The sequence below is a fragment of the Sarcophilus harrisii genome, chromosome 3 (assembly GCF_902635505.1).
Source record: "Sarcophilus harrisii chromosome 3, mSarHar1.11, whole genome shotgun sequence".
NCBI classification, from domain to species: domain Eukaryota; kingdom Metazoa; phylum Chordata; class Mammalia; order Dasyuromorphia; family Dasyuridae; genus Sarcophilus; species Sarcophilus harrisii.
In genome coordinates, this window is record NC_045428.1 from 272,177,821 (window position 1) to 272,200,115 (window position 22,295).

A 22,295-nucleotide genomic window follows, 5' to 3' on the forward strand; every position below is an offset into this window, starting at 1 on the left:
TTTGAAACATGATGTCACCGCTTAACAAGTGAAACTAGGAAAATAATGTCTCAAAACTTTGCCTTTTTTTCCCCAAATGGAATGGCTGGAATTCAGTTGTATTTTTGTGTATTGCAAACATTTTCATTCCATTCAAAGTCCTTAAAGGTAAGGACTGTTTTCTCAAATTTGTATCCAGAGATACTGAATACTTGAGTAATAGATGATCCAGAAGTCATAAGATTTCAAGTTTGACTAAGAAAATAATGTCTCAAAACTTTGCCTTTTTTCCCTCAAATAGAATGGCTGGAACTCATCGACATAGAAAAGGTTCAAGTCCCTCCCCAATCCCCCCAACTTTCCATTGGGATTATATTCAGATATGAGGATTATCCTTGGTTGTTGTCTTCTATACAAACTCAACTGAGGGTTACTACACATTACATACTCAAGATTCTTTGGGATTTTACACTGACTTAGAAAACCACATTATATTATTATTTGTGGAGTATTTCCGAATTAATCTGGTTCAGACTGCACTCTGGAGTGTGATGGGCCACTTGGAGTTGAGGGTTGACACCTGGGGCCCACACAAGCTGCAAAGGAGGTGATGATCCATTGCTAGAGGGAATTCCCTCACCTGGGAGCTCCACATACCAATGAAATCATGTAATCTTTTAAAAGGATGAACAAAGCACAGTGATAACTGACAAAGTTCTGACTTTATTTAACAACCTCAAATCAGAACTGACATATTAACTCCCTCCAGATTAACTCATTAATCCTGCATTTCCTGGATTGAACAGGAACAGTCTTTAACCTGTAGCTGGAGCAGAACAAAATAGGTTACAAACAGGAGAATCAGCTTGCAAGTGTGGACACCTGAACCTAGTGGGGGTAACACTTTATTATATCTTTAGCATATGCAATGAACTGTAGCCCTGACCAGGAGAGGCTTCTGATTCATTCTTGTGAACAATCAAAAATTGAAGCAGGCTTCATGATCTGAAACCCATCATCTCCAGAGTGAGTGCCGGGAACAGATCGTTGTTATGCTAAGTTCAGGGCACGGCTTGCTCGCTGGACCTTAGAGTTCTGGAAAATGACAAGCCTGACCATCGAGGCAGGCTAAGGACAAACAATAAAAGAACATCACCCATAATCTCTTCAGGGAAAGGACTTTCTTGTATTAAGGGTAGAGAAAGAAGAAGGCAAAACTAGATTTGCTCTATGGCCACTGAATAAAAACCTTTTGAAGAATCAACAACTTCTAAGGAAGAGTAAACAAAATAACTATAGTCATGGTCAGTGCCCAAGCAACTGTTCCCTCCCATCCCCATAAAACCAAAAACTACTTTGCCCTAGGAAGGAAAAAAAAAAAGGAAGGGAGAGGGGAGATAGGTCAGAGGGAAATGAAGAGGTAGGTAACCAAGTTAGACCATGACAAAACCAAACCACTGCACAAAGCTGGAAAAGGACAAGGAATAAATTAATATAATAAATAAGGCAACTACCCAAGTGGTCATAGCATACCTTTATTTAACATATGCACTGCACTAAGGCAGTCAATACAATGCCAGCAGTCTTTTCTTGAGCACAGTCAAATCACTATCAATCAAGTTTTGTTTTGTTTTTTAAATACTTAATCACATTTCTAGGTGGAAGCAGCATTTGGTGCAAAGAATACAAATAAACACAAATCAATTCTTCGTACTTGTTGATAGGTATGGAATTGAGCTCATTACTATGTCCACATTTGCCTTTCATTGTTCTAAAAAAAAAAAAAAATCTATATATATTGCCCTATATATAGTATGTTCCATCCAAAAGTTCCCTGTACAGAGGGAATTGAGCTTTAAATTTTACACTACAGCATTAAAAATAAATCTCAAATGACAGTGCTTCACTCTTTAAACATTTCTTCAAAATCTCTTCAGCAATAGCAAATAAAGTCACCAAGATTTCAGTATTTGCATGCTATTATTTTAAAGTAACTACAAAATATTTTCAAAACGACAAAGGTCATTCTTTCTCCACGCAAATAATGACAATAAGAAAATTATAGGTTGTGTGCATTATTAGTTTCACACAACACACGAATTTCCCTCTCCCTCCCCCCTTCTCCCACACCCTCCCCCTTACTCCCCTACCCACCCACCCCATATACCTTTGCACTGAATGTACCTTTCCAGGACCTGAATATACAAACCCACCACACACATTTCTGACTTGTTTTTGCAGCAGGACCTGTGCTCCCACACTGATCGTTGGATATCCTGCATCAGTCCATAAGCTGATCTGATCATCAGGTTTAAAGTTCAAGTTACACTTGGATGCTGGTCCTACCACATCCCCAGCACCACACAGGCAAGAACAATTATTTCTAGTTGCTTTTTGGTGGTGGTGGGTTTTTCAGTGAAGAAAAATGCTCCCCCTCATTGTTTGAACTCAAATGGTATTTGAACATTAACAGCACCATTATACATTATGTGTGTATAACCAGTATGTGTGTGTATTCTATAATGTTCACATATAAACATATATGAACATTATACCCAGCCTTTGTTCTGCAAGCATTCTGAAAGACAAGCTTCTCCATTTTACAAAGGCTGTCAAAGACAAATTTTACTTCATGTTTAACACAACAAAAACTATTTCATGTCTAAAAAGACAGGTCCAGTTACGTTATGTTTTATCCTATATTACTTAATAACGGATCATTAGCATCTCTTCTCTTTCCTCTCACCCAAATAAACCAAGCAGTTAAAACATCTTGCTTTTTAAAGAAAATTTGTTTCTTCTAAAATGCAGAATAAAATTTGGAATACCACTATAAAAATTTCTCCCTTAAGCTTTATTTAAAAAATTATTTTTTTTCCTCCCTACAAGTGAGTGGTATAGAATACAACAGTCTGCTTACAGCAAAACTGCCATTAATTGACACAATCAAGTATCAATTAAATGAACTTTTCACAAAGAGATAGGTCAGAAGTGGCCAAAGAAATAAATCTTAAATTAGAAATCTCAAATCTTAACTTTGAAATCTCAACAAATATTATCAGATAAGAACTGTAATCTATATGAATTGCTGAACTTGGAAACTGATGCTTCTTAAGATCCACCAGCTCCCCCAACCCCCTTGAAGAATCGAGAAAGAGCTATCAATCTGTCAATCCTTTCCCTGTCCATGCCAGGTGAGGTTTCCCTTAATAATGTGAGAACTGCTGTGTTTTGGCTGACTAGTTCTCATGTATAAATCTAAGTTACTACAACTCTCTGAAACAAAAAGTACTCCTATAAATTCTCATTTCAATATCTCACACCAAAGTGTGACATGGGATATGGAAATATGCTTTTTGACTTTCAGTTTGAGGGTATCAAAATTAGATTTACTGAGTTCAAGTTCACAAGAAAACAAATGTACATATCTAATGGGAGTGGGGGGGAAGACAAGGGAAAGATGTCTACAAGTTGGTAAATGAAATTATATATGCATTATGTGCATATGTATGTACAAAAACATATTAAAAAGCAAGGACAGTTACATCAGGGTAAGAATGTTTTATGGAAGTAGAATATTAAGAGTAAAATTTTTAATAAACACACACAAAATTACTTTTTATAATGGAAGCACTGTTATTCACTTTAAAGTTTCCTTTAACCCAATTTCCAAAACACAACCAACTTTTGGAAAAGGAAAAAAAGATATATATATATATATATATATTCAGATATCCCTTAACAATGAAATTTTTAAAAGAATGAAACTTAAAAAAACAAAAATACCCCACGCCCATTCATTTTCATTCTTTCAAACTCGCTCCCTTTCCCATGTCTGTTTCTCCCTCCCTCCCCTCCCTCTCCTCTTCTTTCTCTCTCTCACACTTATACTCACACTCTCTTGCACTCTCTCACACACATACACACACACACACACACACTCACTCACTCACTCTCACAGTCTCTCTTACTAATGAAGCTCTATCAAAAGCCTACATTAACAGAAAAATACAAGGATCACATTCTAAAAGGTTCAGTGCATTTAGCAGCAGAGCTGCCAATTCATCTTTAAGTTGACTTTCAAAAAATAACACCCTAGAGCTCATCAAAATATACATTTTCCATTTGCTTTTTAAATTAAAATAATAATAAAAAAAAAACTTTTTAAGGAATTCACAATCAATAGAATGACTAATTTCAGGATCATCTAGAGCATATAATTTAAAAGATTCAAGATGGCAATATGCAGGCATGAATAATCTTCAAAATTCAGTTTTCTTCCAAACAGTGTAAAACACCCACCTGAGGGAAGGGGAGAGAAGGTCAAGGAATATAAACATTCAAAGAAAAATTCTTAAGTACCACTTAATATCTCATACAATCAGTCCAGATGAAAATTTGATTTTTTTTTTTTTGTACTAAGAATGATTAGTCCTTTATACTATCTATGAAACAGCATGAATGAAGGTCTATGTTATATAATTAAGTTGGAGACCACCTCAGGAACCCTTCATATCAAATGATCTTTCCCCACCCTACTGAACAATAATATGAAAAGTAAACAAATGGAAAAGAAAAATCAAACAAAATAATGCATTAATGATTTCCAAAAATATATCTTGTTCTGTAATATTGTTTTAGCAGCCCCTGGAGAAAGAGAACCAGAAAAGTTTTTGAGAAATTCATACAATTATGATACTTTGAAGAAATGCTTAATTTAGTCATTTTTGAAATTTTCCATGATGGCCATAATTTCAACTGCACACCTGTAAAAGCAAGAGGGAGGTGAAAAATATAGTCAAGAAAATTTAGATGCTATGAGAAAAACTTCCTAAGTATCTGACATACTCCAAAGTAGAATGGAGTGCTTTTTAGAAGGTAGGTAGTTCCCCATTATTGGAAACATTCAGAGAGCTAAATGATTTTGAGGAAATTGAAAACAGGACTCCCATTCAGTTTGGGTCGAGCCATATGAAGCTACAGGAGGAACTGCCATTTGTATGGGGAGAATGATGGTCTTTGTATTGATGGTAGTCTATTTTGTACTAATTTTTTATTAGTTTTTCACATTTTGTGGCTTACTATTATTGCAATTTTAGGTAATACAGGGTCATGTACAATTCCAATAGTCTTATGATGGAGAGAACCATCAAAAACAAAAAGCTTTTTGGAATCCTCAATAATTTTTTTTAAAAAGTAAGGGTGGGGCGGGGGCAGCTGAGTGGACAGTGGATTGAGCACCAGCCCTGAAGTCAGGAGGACCAGAGTTCAGATCTGCTCTCAAGACATTTAACATCAAATAGCTAGCTGTATGATCCTGGGCAAGTCACTTAACCCCAAATGTTTTCCCTCCCCCCCAAAAAAAATTAGGTAAAAAATAATGGGGTACAAAGGCAACATTTGAGAAACACCAATTTAGAAAAGACCTAGACACTAATCATAAAGGAAATGTGAGCAAATGTATAGATGGGACTAAAAGCCCAAATTTTTATGAATGGATATAGGAATCAATAAAGAACTAGAGGACAGAAGAAAGAATTATAAATGTCTGACAATTTTACTGGTGCATCCCTGTTGCAATAGATTTCCGCCAGTTTCATTTAATCCAAGTTTCAGGTACCTTTCAGTTTAACAGAGCAGCACAAATGTCCCTGGGCACCCAAGAAAGAAGTATTAGCTGTAAAATGCATTGTCCTTTTTAAAAATAGTTTATACAAAAAAAACATTCACTAAAATTTTGCTGTTTGCTTAAAATCTATATGGTTCCCTCTATTTATTTACAATCCTTAACTTTCCACATCTTCATCCTCATCCTCACTCTACTCCCAACTCTACCATGAGAAAATATCCAAATCAGAAAAAAGGTAAAAGCTATATTAAAATCAAAAATAATTTAGGGAAATTCCAACAAAGTCTTAATATGGTCACAACTGGAGTTGTAAATTGAAACGGCTACAAAAACTACATAGTTTTTGACTCAGCAATATCCCTAACTAGGTTTGTATCCTAAAGAAATTTTAAAAGAACAAAAGGATAAAGGACCTTTACATATAAAGATCTTTATAGCACCTCTTTTTGGGTAGAAATTGAAAAGATATCTATCAATTAGAGAACAGCTGAATAAGGTACAACATATGATTATGATGGATTACTATTGTGCTAAAATAAGATAGTGAGAAGGATGCTTTCAGAAAAATCTGAAAAGCCTCATATGAACTGATGAAAAGTAAAGCAAGAAAAATCAGGAGAACATTATATACAGTAACAGCAATATCGTACTAGCAACAATGGTGAATGACTTATCTATTCTTAGAATACAGTGATCCAAGCCAGGACTCATGATGAAAAATACTATCCATCTCAAAGAGAAAGAATTGATGGAGTCTGAATGCAAAGCAGTATGCTACTTCAGTATATATGCTATATACTTAACTATTAATTAGCAGGTTTTTGCCTGTTTTCTTTCACAACATAACTAAAACAAATGTTTTTATGATTGCACATGTATAACCTGTATCAAATTGCTTACCATCTTGGGGAGGAAGGGAGAAGAGAGAATTTGGAACATTCAAATTTAAAGAAAAGAGAGAATGTTAAAAATGTTAAAAACTTAAGAAAATAATATATAAAGTCCAAAAATTAATCATCTTACATAATACATAAAATTTCTCATTTTTATTTCTCTAATATGACTGAAATTGATCAAAATAAAAACTTTGCGGAGATACAGAGATTAGTCAACAAGACATCTCTTGGTTCCTCTGGCTTCTTTTAAGATTCAGCTCAAAGCTTATTCACTAAGCTTTGCTTATTAGCAAATAACACCTACCTAAACACCTACCTCCTAGGGTTGTTTCAAGGACATAATGACATTTTCAAATCACTTAGCACATAGTAGATGCTAAATAAAAGGTTGTTATAAGAATATATTATAAGAATTATATTGACAATAGATTATAATTTCCTATTACCAGTTTCTATCTCACTGCAGATGTTTTCAAAATTCCCTCTAACTTGCTATACTAGCATCTTTCACTGTTCTTCCTACTATACCAAGTCCCTATTTTAATTTAGGACAAAAAAATTGTAATAAAATCATGTACATGATAATTGATGGAGTTAAAAATAACAATATTAATATAATAATAATTGATGACCTAAAAGATTAGGTCCGCAAGGGTAGATGAGAAACATCTAGATATTGCACAGAAATGGCTTTTAGTCAGAAAGTTAGGAAGAGCTCACTAAGGACAAGATCTACCTCTGAACCACTTGATGTCAGATTGACTGGTTCTGTGACCTTAGCATGAAGACAATTTCTCTGGGCTCTTGACTACCTATTCTCTAAGACTAACAATAACAAAGGGGGTGCCAGTCTGCATAAGTAGAGGGAGTTTTTTCCCTTAAAGTTCCTGATGCCATTGAAATCATATGTCCAGTCACCATCCCAAAACTGAAATAGGGTTCAGAGTGCCATTTGAAAATGCTATGTGGGATATGTAATGAATCTGTTTAAGCAGCTGTGATGAAATGGATAAAAGACAGCTCTCAGAATCTGGATGAGGCGGATTCAAGTCCCTGACCATGTCCAGACTCCTATAATATGTTACCTAAGAGCTTATTTACACTGAAACAATGCCATAGACAAATTTCTAAGACTAAGTTCTTCAATACCTGCTCTATAAAAGGAGTCTACTCACTGGAAGTTCCCCATACCAGAAGACAGTTCTGGTACTGCTTAATTAGATGAAAGGTTCTTGGGTATTGCACACAGATTTTATATCTCATTTTAAAAAAGGATACAATTCCATATATGAGGGAACACATACAGTTTCCTTTGAGAATTCCACAGGACAATAAAGCCGGCTAAGTTGTTCTTCATAGAGATTCAAGGCTTCAGTCAAATTGATACAGTTCCCCTGAAAACAAGAAGAAATATAAAAGTTCCTATTTATAAAGAGATATGACAAAATAGTAAAGTTCAGGTGAAAACTCCACAAATCTTTTTATTATCTTTTCTTTTTATACAGTCTATAGTCTCTCCTAACTGGACGGGGGATGGAAAAAAACCTATCAGCATTACTTTAAAAAATCTGAAAATATATGTATCTATGGGTAAATATAAACCTAATGGTTTAAAAAAAAAAAAAAAAAAAAAAAAGGTCCCATACACATGGACCTCTTACCTCTACAAAGGAGAAGATGGGTAAAAGAGGGAATTTCTTCTCTGGACCATGCTTGTCCTCTATATATTTTGCAACATTCATTTTTAACAATTTTATGGATGCTGTTCTTTGTGTTTTCATTATTACAGTCATTCTGTATGCTGTTCTTATTTCCATTTACTTTGAACTAAATTATCTTTTCTTACTACTTTATCTTATTTTATAAATATAAAACAGTAAATATTCCATTTCAGTATTTTATTACAAGTGGCATTAGATTCCATTCAAGAATCAGCTTCAAATTCTTCCACTTCACTTACTAATCCACTTCAAATGGTTACAACATAAATAATAAAGTAGCCACAGATGTTTAAATTTCTCATTAGTAAATGATTTATTACATCAATAACAATTATAACATTCATTTCATATACTTTGACAGAAAAATCATCATGTATATACAAAGTGCTATAAAAGTATAATTTCTCTTATCTTCAAAAATATTTCAATTTCTATGGTTCTAGTTCATTGTTTTAGTCATCCTCCCACTTAAATTTTAAAAATAATTCTTTCTCGTTATGGATTGGACCAAATGAAGTCCTTATTTAAAGATTTTTTTTTTTAATTTTCACCAAACTATTAAGCTTAATGATAGAAAAAAAAAAGACCTCACTGTATAGTGAGAATTTGATCACTGAATTTGATGAGAATAACTGATTTTACTACTCTGTGTGTACCTTCAAGTCCTTCAGGAACTTCAAGGGAAAAAACCCTACTCTATTAAAATAATTGAACTTATCCCTCTCACTTTTTTTTTTTTTTTTTGGGGGTGTGTTAGAACTGTGATTTCATTCAGAAGAACACTAGGTTTACTATTCAGTAAATAGAATTAAAATGTTCTTGCGACACCAAAAGTCCCCTTGCCAATGGCCAAAAAGCCAAATGTTATCAAGATCCTCACTTTGCTGCCAGCCCTCTAAATATGTGATTAGGCCTTGAAAAAAAATAAGGCAGATATTGTTAGATTAAGTTCATTTAAAAATAAACTTGTCACAGTCTTCCTAATATTTCAGGTCTTTAAAATATATCTGCAAATAGCTACAGTGGACAGACAAGAAAAGATTTCATCCTAAAGAAAAACTAAATGGTTTAATTTAGCCCAATCACACAAAATGACGTTATTTTTTAAGGTCTGTTTGTTTAGTAACCTATTATCATCTGGAAGGCTTCAGTGGGTATTTGGCTCAACTGCCCTTTGCTAAGCATATAATTTTATTTCAACATCAAGTTCACGGTGAGAGTACACAAACACCACATGTGTAATTTAAAATTCACAAATAGAAGATACTGCTGGGTAATTTTTAGAACATCTCACCACTGTGGAAGTCACATAATAGCAATACAACTAAGGTACAGTAATCTAGTCTCTAAAGACCTGTTCCTTGTCATCTTAAAATTCACAGTTTTTTGTAAAGGCCACATGGGAGTATCTCTTTAGAGTGACAATGTGGCAAGATACAGGAAGGAAATGGGGAAAGTTTTAGCACTATTTTTTTTCACTTTGTCAAACATCCTAAAAAAACTTAAACCACTGTCACAAATCAAGGTCTACAAAAAAAGAAACAAGATGCACTTCTTTTATATCAAAATTAGAACTATTATACTTTTCCTATATACTAGGAAATGAATTGTGGTAGAGTATAAAAGGCAATGAATTTGGATTCAAGTTAAAATACATCAAACCTTTGCCACCAAATACCTGTCCAACCAGTTCTACATCCTATTTCAATCAAAATAATCAATAAGTTAATGCTAGGTATTCCTTATATTTTGTGCCTTAAGAAAGGCAAAAGCTCTAATGGGGATGGCAAAAAGGGGTGTGGGGAAAGGAGGAGACAACATGTGAATAATTATGTGCAAACAAGATAAACAGAAAAAAATGGGAAAGAACAGAGGGAAGAGATTACCACATGAGGATTAGAAACAATAAAGTCCTACATATAATAATTTATTCATTTCAATATTCTGTCAGAGCAAATAACTGAAAACATAGGTAACATCAACTGGGAAATGGCTGGGACAAATATTATTATGATAGAATAGAAAAACATGGGAGGAGGGGTAGCTAGGTGGTGCAGTGGATAGAGCACCAGCGATAGTCAGGAGGATCCAGGTTCAAAAATAGTCTCCGACACTTAATACTTTCTAGCTGTGTGAGCCTGGGCAAGTCATTTAACCCCAATTGCCTCAGCAAAAAAAAAAAAAAAAAAAGGTAGGATTTGTATAAAATGATACATACTAAAATCAAGAAAAAAAAAACACACCTAAAACGAATATTTAGTGATAAAAACACTAATGATATGAAATTGCAATAAACTTTATTTTTAATGGTCATCCAAATGGATGGCTATGAATGTGGAATAAGACATACATTGTCAGTTGTGGCTCCTCTTGCTTGTAAAACCAAGCAAGCTTTGTTTTTTAATTATAAAGAAGGTTTCAGTGGGGAGAGTATAAGGGGAAATAATGATGATAAAAAAAAAGTAACAATTTTTAAAAGATGAGAAAAAAATTTTTTAAAGATCTGATTTTAATCACTAGTATTATTTTCAGGAAGGAGAAAAATATAGAACACTATTTCAGTTTCCCATGACATTTTCTAAACTTGGCCAAAAAACAGGTTCAAGGGAGGAAAAGATGAGCATAAACCCCCTTGGGATAAAAAAAGCCTATAAAAATTTTATTTTAGAATGAAAAGAATTTAAGTCAGTAAGTTCTAGGACTTCTTGGTCTCATGTTTAAAACATAACTTAACATGATTTCTCAAAGCAAAATTCACAAGATTGAAGGTAAATTTCAATTCATAGTAAATCAAACTTCCTACCAGATAGGAGTCTACTCTACTTATAACCATTTTAGGAACTAAGCCAGGGCCTAACCCTCAGAAACTTTTGAGGGTTCTGACAGCTTATATATCTACTGATTGGTAAAACAAATACATTCTAAGGGGAAGGGATGTTCCAAAACTGGGAGGGAGAGCAGAGAGAATGAAAGTAAGAATATGAAAGAATCATAAATCTAGGACAAAAAGGGAAGTGGCCCATCCAAGGCCAAGAATTAAGTTGCATAATAACCAGGATTTCAATCGTGTCCTGACTCCAAATCCAGCAATTCCTTTTACAGGTATCATGTTCTCATCAGCTCATCATGTTAGGAGACACCCAAGCTGTCTCCTAATCAATGAGCTTAGCTCACTCAAATATACTATAAAACAAAGTTTGCATTAATTGATACTCTAAAACTTCCCAACTACAAAATAAAGGAAGAAAAAGAAACTCATTTAAAAGAGAGGCAACATAATATAAAGGAGAAAGAGGAGTAGTCAAAGGAGAGAAAAGGTGGACTTGGAAGACCAGATATCCAAGTCCTTACTTTAACATTTACTAATGTAATTTTCAGGCAAATCACCTTGAACATGTAACTTGGAACACACACACACATACACACATCCTCCCTAATCTAGCATACCTCAACTTTCCCAATGCATTAATTTTTTTGGCTTCCACATTTTGTTCTTAAATTGGTTTGTACTGACCTTGCAGCTCACAAACATTTCCAGATTTTTTTCCCTACATTTTTTACTGCTATCCTACCTATCTCCCTGTAGTGACAGGAAGGCAGCTATTTTTTCCTTCATATTGCTAAACCTCTTCAAAAAAGAAGTCTATTGGTGATGTTTTCATTGCCATCTGGTTTCTAATCTGGTTGGAACCGTTATAAGTGTTAGAAATGTATTTAATCCTCAAAGAGGATTTATTTTACTTAGCCCTATATTCTACTCTAACTTCCTTATGCTTAATGATAACCACATCTCCCAGTCACCTGAAACTGACAGGTTATATTTGAGGTGCCATCTACCAAAATCTTGGTTCGTGGCTCCTTTTGCCTTTCACTTAACTTTAACTATATCAATTACCTAATTTTGTCTCTGACATCAAAAACAATACAAACATAATCCACTTTATTATTCACTCATTTCAGTTATGTCCAAATCTTCATGGCCCAATTTGGAATTTTCTTGGCAAAGATGATGGAGGTCTACTACATACCAATATCTTTCCTTAATTTCCTTGTGTTTCTGAATCTAAATTACTGATGGGACCCAAAACTTTAATGGTAAGAACTTTCTGGGTCTTCAGTTGCTATGTGGGATGAAGATGTGGGGGCCCAAAAACACAATGACCAAATTCTATTTTCTATAGTATTGTCTCCCAGGATGAAATCTAAGAAGCTGGGCTGGAAGCAGATCCATTCCTAGAGCTCGTGTTTACCTCTTCAACAGCAGCAGTTGGCTGGTAATGATGGTGATAAAGATGACCTCAACCACAAGAAACAAGATTTTTTACTCCTCTCAAGAACAGCTGTGCAGGCCAATGATATAGGGTCTAAAGGAACATTTGCTGTTCCCAGGACTCTGGAGGTTCATATCCTAGCTGTTGGGAGTTCAAGATCTTAAAGTGCTTTTTTCATTATGGTCTGAGAACAAGTGGTTGAGACTGAATCACTTGCCACAAGCCGTTAACCTAGACTAGGGCTTTCTGCCTTGTGCAAGGCAATTGTTGAGGATGCTTGTCCCTTCTCCATAGTAACCATTTCCCCAAATAGCTACAGAAACTGGGCTGGAAGCAGGATTCAGTAGTCTGGGGGGACTGGTATTGCCAGGGTTCTTGGGCTTCCTTGCTTATCTATATGATAAAGATAAAGATGAAGAGAGCCAGGTGCTAAATCTTCTACAGGAAAATATTCTGCAAGACACTCTGCTTTGTTTAAATCATTACATTATTTGAAATTTGTTCATCCAAGGTTGGTCTCTTCCTAAACATAACCTCATCCATTTTCCTAGCAGTTCAAAAGTCAAGTTTACTGCCCCATTATTTTCAATGGTGGTATCCTCTAGATATGGACATAGGAAATTCTCATATAGTCCTTTGACCAATGAGGGTCAAGAGCTACTAGAAACTAGTAAAATCTAGTCATTTATGGAATTTTCATAAGAAATTACTTAATATTTATTTTACTTAATATTTTAATTATTTCATATTTGGTTTTGGTTTTTCCTTCCCTCTATAGAAACTGAGTATGGAACAAGATTTTTTTTCTTTTTCCAATTTGAGACTGACTGAAGGAACATCCTTCAATATGTGACAAATACAGCAGGCGTATATACTTGCTGATTTGGGGGAGGGGAAGGAAGAATGGGAGGAACAATCATTTTTCCAATGAAAACATTCAACATACTCTAGATTCCTGGGCATTTTTAAGAAGAAAAATGACATTAATTAGGCATTCACTAGCTGAAGGTCTCTTTCAGATCCTTTACATGACTTTACATAAAAACTAAGAATCAATTTATTCAAAAATCAAAGAATAAACTATCAAATTTTGCAAAACAAGACTTTTAAGAAGGGGAGCAGGAAGGCAATTCCTTCACATTCTTATGTACTAAGATTGCTGGAACACACAATTCAAAAGGAAGGTTATTTTCAAAATATTTATTTTCTCCTTTCATTTTTTAGGCTTATAAATATAGGATTTAAATCATCATTTGCATCAGCTTTTTTAGCTCTACATTTCCAGGAGAATTTTTTTTAGATTTGTCAGTTGTGCATGGGCAGGGTACAACCAAGTAATTCTAATGATGAAAAAGAGTTCTCTAAAGAAAAATCATGATCATTGTTCTCCATCTGGTGGTATAATATTATATTGCAACCAAGGTTCGGCTTTCCTGTTCAATGTCACTTTGGGAAGCTCTCAGAATCACTACCTTAGCCTATACCCATTAATTTAGGATTTGATATCACATAATTTAGGCTTTACTGACACCTACTGGCTATGTGACTCTAAGCATACGACTCTACACAACTCACACATAAATGGTAGAGAAGATGCCTACCCCTCCATAGATAAAAGACCCTATACCAATGAAACCACAATGCCAGTTCCTGTCTCTTATTTCTTTGTGTATATTGTGGCCCCGGTGAGAAAGATGCAAATATCTCCTAGGGCTAGGAAAATGCAGTGGGGTTAGGTCCTTAATACACACTTATTGAATTAAATTAATTTGGAATTTTTCTTGTTTGTGAAGATTATGCAATATTGCAAATAATTTCTGAAAAACTCCAGTGCTACAAAATATCGATTATTCTGTGAATATATTCCCTCACTTACCAATCCCCTCTGATTCTAATTTTTCTAAATCCTATAATAAAAGGAACAACGAGCCTTCAAGGTTAAATCAGGTTTCAATGGCATAAGGAAAAATAGAATTCAATAATAGTCACAAGTGTTTTAGCACATAGTTACATGGCTTAATGAGCTTTTATTTAATAACTGGCTGAAGTGTTTGTAAATCGATAATGAAATGCAGATCAAAAAATAAAACGAAAAGTGCTAACATTTATTTGTAAAGCTCTGTTTTGCAAAGTGCTAACTCACTTATAACAACTTGGGCAGCTAAGTACCCCGCCTCAATCTCCAAAATAACAAAAACAAAAAAAATCCCCACCAAGTTTATACATATTATTATCCTCCTTTGACAGTTGAATAACTTTGCTCAGGGGTTCCTTGGTAGGAAATGCCTAAGGCCATATTTTCAACTCATTAGCTGCAGCAAGTCCTAATCTCTACCATTTCACACTGGTTCAGTGGACAGAATGCAAAGCTTGGAATAAGGAAAATCTGGGTTCAAATTCAACCCAAGACAATAGCTGTGCGATCCTGAGTAAATCATTTAACCTATTTACCTCAGTTTTCTCATCTATAAAATGTTTATAACACCTACCTTTCAGTTATTTTGAGGAGCAAATGAGATAATAATTGTAAAAAAGCATTTATTATAGTGTTTGGCACACAGTAAATAATGTAATGATGTTTTTCATCAAACTGGATTAAAAGGCTAGCAAAAATAAGTAGATTAACAATTTAGTTCTAATTTCTTAGAAAAATTTAAAGGCACAGAAACTGGGACTAAAGATTCTTAAGGTACCAAAAATGATACAGCATTAAAGAACAAGAGAGCTAACTCCCACAGAACTGGACTAGACAGTTATTATGCACATATATGCTACTGTTCTTTCAGACGAGAGAAAATTAACTTTTTTCTATGTCAAATTTCATGATTACATACTTCAATTCTTTCTTTTTAGTGAAGCAATTGGAATTAAGTACCCTGAATCACACAAGTAGAAAGGTGTCTGAAGCTGGATTTGAAGTCAGGCCCTCCTGACTCCAATTCATTTTAAAATACACTAGGATTCTAACCTGATGCGGGGAGAAGAGAATAAAGTAAAGAAGCATACCTGTGTAAAGTATTTTCCATCATGTTTCAAAACTTTCATTGAAAGATCAAGAATCAGTCTGAGAAATTCCCATGTAGAATCTAATGAAGAAAGGGGTTATAAAAAGCTTAGTTTTTTAGATTCTCATTAATTAAAATCAACAAAAATCTGACTCTTACAAAATTCCACAGGACCATAATAAACTTAAGTTATAAAATACTTTCAAGTAAATGGTTTTAAGGTTTCTCAATTTGTAGAAACAGTCACAAGAAAAAAAAAAAAATCAGCAACTCTAATTGGACCCACAATGTAATAAGCAGGGTCAGGAACCAAATCTCATAGAAAGACCCCAATCCTGGTTTTTTCACTACAGCATTCACTTTAACATTCTATGATTAAATATACAACTTCCAACATGATTTTTCCTAAAAAGATATGGATTACTTGCAAGTCAGTGGCTAATATCTCAAGTTTAATATTCTCTTGATATTCTTTTATTTTGATATGATTTTTTAATATTCTGATATTTTTCTGATACCTAAAAACCCTTTTACAATCTTACAATCTAACCACACTTTTATCAATTTCTACCTTATTAAATAAATATATATTACTCTGCTTCATATACATCTTATTATGATGGATCTTTTTTTTTTAATTTATTTAATAGCCTTTTATTTACAGGTTATATGCATGGATAACTTTACAGCGTTAACAATTTTCAAACCTCTTATTCCAATTTTTCACCTCTTACCCCCCACCCCCCTCCCCTAGATGGCAGGATGACCAGTAGATGTTAAGTACATTAAAATATAAATTAGATACACAATAAGTATACATGACCAAACCGTTATTTTGCTGTACAAAAAGAATCAGACTCTGAAATATTGTACAATTAGCTTGTGAAGGAAATCAAAAATGCAGGTGGGCATAAATATAGGGATTGGGAATTCAATGTAATGGTTTTTAGTCATCTCCCAGAGTTCTTTCTCTGGGCATAGCTGGTTCAGTTCATTACTGCTCCATTGGAAATGATTTGGTTGATCTCGTTGCTGAGAATGGCCAGGTCCATCAGAACTGGTCATATGATGGATCTTCTTGCTGATCCTCATACCCAATACTTCTTCTAAAGCCAGCACCTTTATACCAACTGTGCCTCAGGCCTGTAACTCTGGTCTCTTTATCCTGGGATACCTGGTAGTGCCGATTTCCTTCAGGGCTTAGCTCAAGTGATCCTTTCTACAGACTTTCATAGATCCGTACATGCTTCCCTCCAGATCCAGACCTGGAAATAAAAATTTCTAACCTATTACCTATCTTCCTACTAAAATTTGTTTGTTGAGGGCATATTTTATTTTTGCCTTTGTATGGAAAGTGTCTTTGTATGTGCACTGCCTAACACAGAAGGAGGTTAAAAACTATTTATGATATACAGAAAAATATATTTACTATAACATATACTTTTTATGTATGTATGTGTGTATGTATAGAGTACATTGTGTGTGCCTACATGTGTAACTACAAGTATACAAAATTTGTTTTATATATATATGTATATATATGAAATATGCTTCTAGAACTTATGTGCAAAATACTGTAAATGGATTTACATATATGTATATTATATATTGTGCTATGTGTAACTATTTCTATATCTAATATACATTTCCTATAGACATAAAAATTTCTATCTATAGAACCTTTGTGTCATGTTCTATGTGTGAAAATTTCTATGTGAAAAAATTTCTAACAATACTTCTATGGATCTATGATCTCATTGGTGTGCATATAGAGAACAACTAATTCCCATCTGTTCCTGAGATAAATTAACCCTGTCTTTCCCAAAGTTTTCTGTAAAAGATACCCTGCACATAAGACCTTTCTTTATTGGTATTAAGGACTTCATTGTTACTACTTCTCTATTACTATCAAAACACTCTCCATCTCTCAGACTTTCTTTCCTTCTTATTCTCCTAATTAGCCACGTCTTCATATCCAAGTCATGGCTGGCAAGATTCTGCAAACTAGCCCTACCACTTGCTTTTGTGTAGCTTGCACTACCTAAAAATGGTTTGCAATCATACAAAATTAGGCAACAAGCTGTGTACTATAGCAAATTTACACCAAAAATATAAACTCCTTCCATTAGTCTTTGGACTGCTTCCATTGAAATAGGGATGCTACCCAATTTGTAGCCATAAAGAACTATTGAGGAAATGCTAATATTTAAAACTCTTTGGAGTTTTTGGTATGGCCAAAGTGGTGCAATTTCCTAAAGGCAATCAATCTCACACTCTCTGTACATTCTCTATCTAGAATGCTTAGCTTGAGATATTTGTAGTGATAAAGTCATTTAAGAGGATGGTTTGGTCAAGTACTCAGCATGCTATGCTGAATTTATTAAGTGAGTAAGTATTACATTATTCTATGGCCTGATGAAATCAATGCAATATCAAGGTCACTGGATTTGGATAAAGAAGTCTGAATTTAAGTTCTAGCTTTGCTACTTGATAATTGTATGTCCTTAGACTGGGGGACACAGTCCCTGAGGTTCAGTAACCTCAGCTATGAGGTAGTTGGTCTAAATTATCTCTAAGGTTCCTCCCAACTCCAAACATTTGAAGAATCACACTTTTAAAAGAAATTCATCTTTTGGATTTTCCCTGTATTAGCTGTGTTTTGTACTAGACGACTTCCAACAAACTCCAAGGTTTATGCCTTGCTTGATATGTTAATATTTAAGAGAACAAAGCTATTTAAATACCTTAGGCTGACCTAAACACATACACATTATAAAAACACTGAAAAGAAACACACCCAAAAATGATTATTTCAACTAGAATCTTTAGGCCAGAATAAAATTCTAGCAAAGATTCCAATAAGTTATTTATACAAAAACAAAGCAGCTTGAATACTTATTTTTGCCAAAAGAACAGCTTAATATGCGCCTAAATGGAGAATGAATTTTAACAGGTACAATTCAAATACCAAGTTGAGCAGAATCAGCAAATAACTCTTAGTTGATTTCACTATTCTACCCAAAAACTGTTAGATAAAATTTAAAAAGTTTTATAACAAAGCTCATTTTTATATAAGAATTAGCAAAATTAAAACTTATTTGCCCTAAGAGACCAACTACATGCTTCTCGGCTACTTTAATTTTTCAGTGGTTGTATATTATGCCTATTTTTTAAATTTTATTTTGTTTTATTATTAAAGCTTTTTATTTTCAAAACATATGCATGGATAATTTTTCAACACTGATTCTTGCAAAACACTGTGTTCCAAATTTCTCCTCCCCTTCCCTACATGACAAATAATCCAATATACGTTTTTTAAAAAATGTGGAAATCCAATGTTTGTATACTTATTTACACAATTATGATACTGCACAAGAAAAATCAAAAAAGAAAAATGAGAAAGAAAATAAAATTCAAGCAAACAACAATGTTGTGATCTACCCTCAGTTCCCATAGTCCTCTCTCTGGGTATAGAAGATCACTGAAACTGGTATCATATTATGCCTATTTTAATAAAAATAGCACATTTCTCCAAACAGTATTGTTGAACTACAAAATGTCACAGAATATAGTCATAGAATATAGAAAAACCTTTAGCAAAAAAAAAAAAAAAAAAAAAAAAAAAAATCAATGGAATTCACCTTCTTCTGGAGATGTGGAGATTGGAACAGCTGTCAGATCATTAATCACATAATCAAACATTCTCCCTTCTTTGGCATACCTCTTCAATACTGGAATACAGTCTTCTATAAGAACCTGTAAAAGATTAAAAAAAAAAAAAAAAAAACTTTGGGTAAGCAAACACTTCTGTATTGCCACAATGCTGAATCAAAAACAAATATGACATTGACTGGATGGATTAGGAGACTTGATTTCCAGTGCCAACGAGAGGATGTGGACCCAACAACAGACAATATTTGCCTAAGAGCCAGCTGAACTAAGTTCAGAGAGGCTCACCATCTGCTTGGCTGCAGAGTAAATTAACTATGATAGACAGTTTCCCCAGATGTTTAAAAAGAGTGGGGGAAGGGGACTGGAGAAGGAAAGCAGAGAGCTATAGTGTTAGAGGAAGTATCCAACAAAATTCTATGATTTGAAACACTCGTGTAACCATAAATGAGTCATTTCAGTATGAAGTGTTTTCTCATCTGTAAAATAGGAATATACATACCCTTTGATCCAGCAGTGTTACTACTGGGATTATATCCCAAAGAGATTATAAAGAAGGGAAAGGGACCTGTATGTGCACGAATGTTTGTGGCAGCCCTTTTTGTAGTGGCTAGAAACTGGAAACTGAATGGATGTCCATCAGTTGGAGAATGGCTGAATAAATTGTGGTATATGAAAATTATGGAATATTACTGTTCTGTAAGAAATGACCAACAGGATGATTTCAGAAAGGCCTGAGAGACTTACACTAACTGATGCTGAGTGAAATGAGCAGGACCAGCAGATCATTATATACTTCAACAAAATACTAGATGATGACCAGTTCTGATGGATCAGGCCATCCTCAGCAACAAGATCAACCAAATCATTTCTAATGGAGCAGTAATGAACTGAACTAGCTATACCCAGAAAAAGAACTCTGGGAGATGACTAAAACCATTACATTGAATTCCCAATCCCTATATTTATGCACACCTGCATTTTTGATTTCCTTCACAAGCTAATTGTACAATAATTCAGAGTCTGATTCTTTTTGTACAGCAAAATAATGTTTTGGTCATGTATACTTATTATGTATCTAAGTTATATTTTAATATATTTAACATCTACTGGTCATCCTGCCATTTAGGGAGGGTGGGGGTAAGAGGTGAAAATTGGAACAAGAGGTTTGGCAATTGTTAATGCTGTAAAGTTACCCATGTATATATCCTGTAAATAAAAGGCTATTAAATTAAAAAAAAAAAAAAAAAAAAAAAAGGAATATACTTAGATCAAGGGTTTATTTTGAATAAGGCATTAAGATCCTTTAGTTTACCAAGTGTATATTATTTAACAGTCATGCTAAGCATCCAGATAATGTTTTATAACCTAAGAGATTGCAGGTCATACTAAATGGGGAAAAGAAAAAGGGAAAAAGAAAATTATCAAAGAAAACTGTTCTGATATATTAGAACCAGAGATTAAAACAGAAATTGAAAGAATTCACCAGTCACTAAGTGAAAAAGATGCCCAAAATGAAAACTCCCAGGAACATCACAGTCAAATCCCAGAGCTCATGATCAAGGAGAAAGTATCAAGCAGACAAAAAGAAACAATTTAAATATTGTTATCACATATGAGTTTGGCAGATTCCACATTAAAAGAACCAGAGGGCTTGGAACATACCAGAAAGCAAAGGAATTGGGATTACAACCAACAATCACCTACAGAGAAAAAAATGAATGTAATCTTTCCAGGGGAGGGGAAAATGGATATTTAAGCTGAATAAAAAAATTTGACCTCCAAATACCAAGAATCAAGGGAAACAAACATGAAAAGGGGAAAGAAAAAAAAAAAAATAAGGGAAACTTATTAAGTTAAACTTTGTATTTCTATATGGCAAAATAATATTTAACATAATTAGAAATATATGTAGATAGGGTATTTATATAAGGTGAACTTGATGAGATGATATCCCAAAATAAAGAGATGAGAAAGTAAACTGCACTGGAAGAAGGAGGGGGGGGAGGGGAAGAGTGAATAAGAGAAATTATCTCAAGAAAGCTATTATAATGTTAGAAAGGGAGAGAGTAATTGGCAAACAAAGCTTAAAACCTTACTTTCAACGTTGACTCAGAAAGGGAATAACATACACACTCAGTTAAATATAGAAATCTATCTTGCCCATAAAAAAGTTAGAGAAAAGGAAAGGGAGGGCATATTGGGGTAAGCTGTGATCAGAAGGAAAACATGTTCATACAGAAAACAGCATATTGTTTATTGAATATGAACAATAATGAGTGACTATTCTCAGCTATACAATGATCCGAGACAATCCCAAAGGACTAAAGATGAAGGATACTATCTACTTCTAGAGGAAGAATTGATATTGTTTGAATACAGATTGAAAATTTTTTTTCTTTTTAGTTTGGTTTTTTTATTTGAGATTTCCTGTACAAAATGAATGTGAAAATGTCTTACAATTTTACAATAAAAATATTAAAAAAAAAAAGTGTAAGAAAAATTTCCCCAATTAAAAAAAATTTACAGATTACAAAGGTGCCCAACTATATTGGTAGAAGGGATTTACTGTCCTAAGAATTTCTTAAACCAATGAAATCAAATTCATTCCCTATTCTTACTTTTTCTGAACCATTTCCCAAGTATTAAGTAATTTCTTATTACATACTGCCTTTAATACAATTATCTTCACAGTCTCAATATTATTTTTCTTTACTATTCTGTAATTTACTTTTTAACTTTAATAGAAACGTATTTTACCTCCTTATCAAAACTCTTATGCAAAAACAACAGATCGAATCCTTAGTTTTGTCAGAATAACTAGTTATGATTAAATGGAATACAAATTTTAACAGGTAGGGCCAAATTTCATGTTGGTTATGTTCAAAAAAAAAAAAGTCTCAATTTGCATTTTGAATCCTGCATTTCTCTGTCAGAAGTTGGAGAGCATGCTTCATTGTGACTCCAATGGAAGCATGGTTGGTGGGTTACTGGGTGGTTTAGGTCATCTCCCAAAACTGTCTTTATAACATTGTTACTGTATACATTGTTCTGGTTCTGCTCATTTCATTCTGTCTCAATTCTAATAAATTTTCTCTCTGAAATCATTCTTATGGCACCACAGT

The 22,295-nt window shown here is 33.8% G+C and overlaps 1 protein-coding gene across 2 annotated transcripts in view; it reads right to left on the minus strand.

The window, feature by feature from the left end:
- Positions 1-4,011: 4,011 nt before the first annotated feature.
- SMS (spermine synthase) overlaps positions 4,012-22,295 on the minus strand; it is a 60,195-nt gene continuing 41,911 nt past the window's right edge. For both annotated transcript variants that reach the window (XM_031959487.1, XM_031959488.1), the window contains exons 8-11: positions 19,143-19,257; positions 15,503-15,582; positions 7,783-7,898; positions 4,012-4,281 (exon numbers count right to left, since the gene is read on the minus strand). In XM_031959487.1, coding sequence (XP_031815347.1) covers positions 4,242-4,281; positions 7,783-7,898; positions 15,503-15,582; positions 19,143-19,257 — 351 coding nt within the window. In that variant the 3' untranslated portion in view covers positions 4,012-4,241. The remainder of the gene's footprint in view (positions 4,282-7,782; positions 7,899-15,502; positions 15,583-19,142; positions 19,258-22,295) is intronic.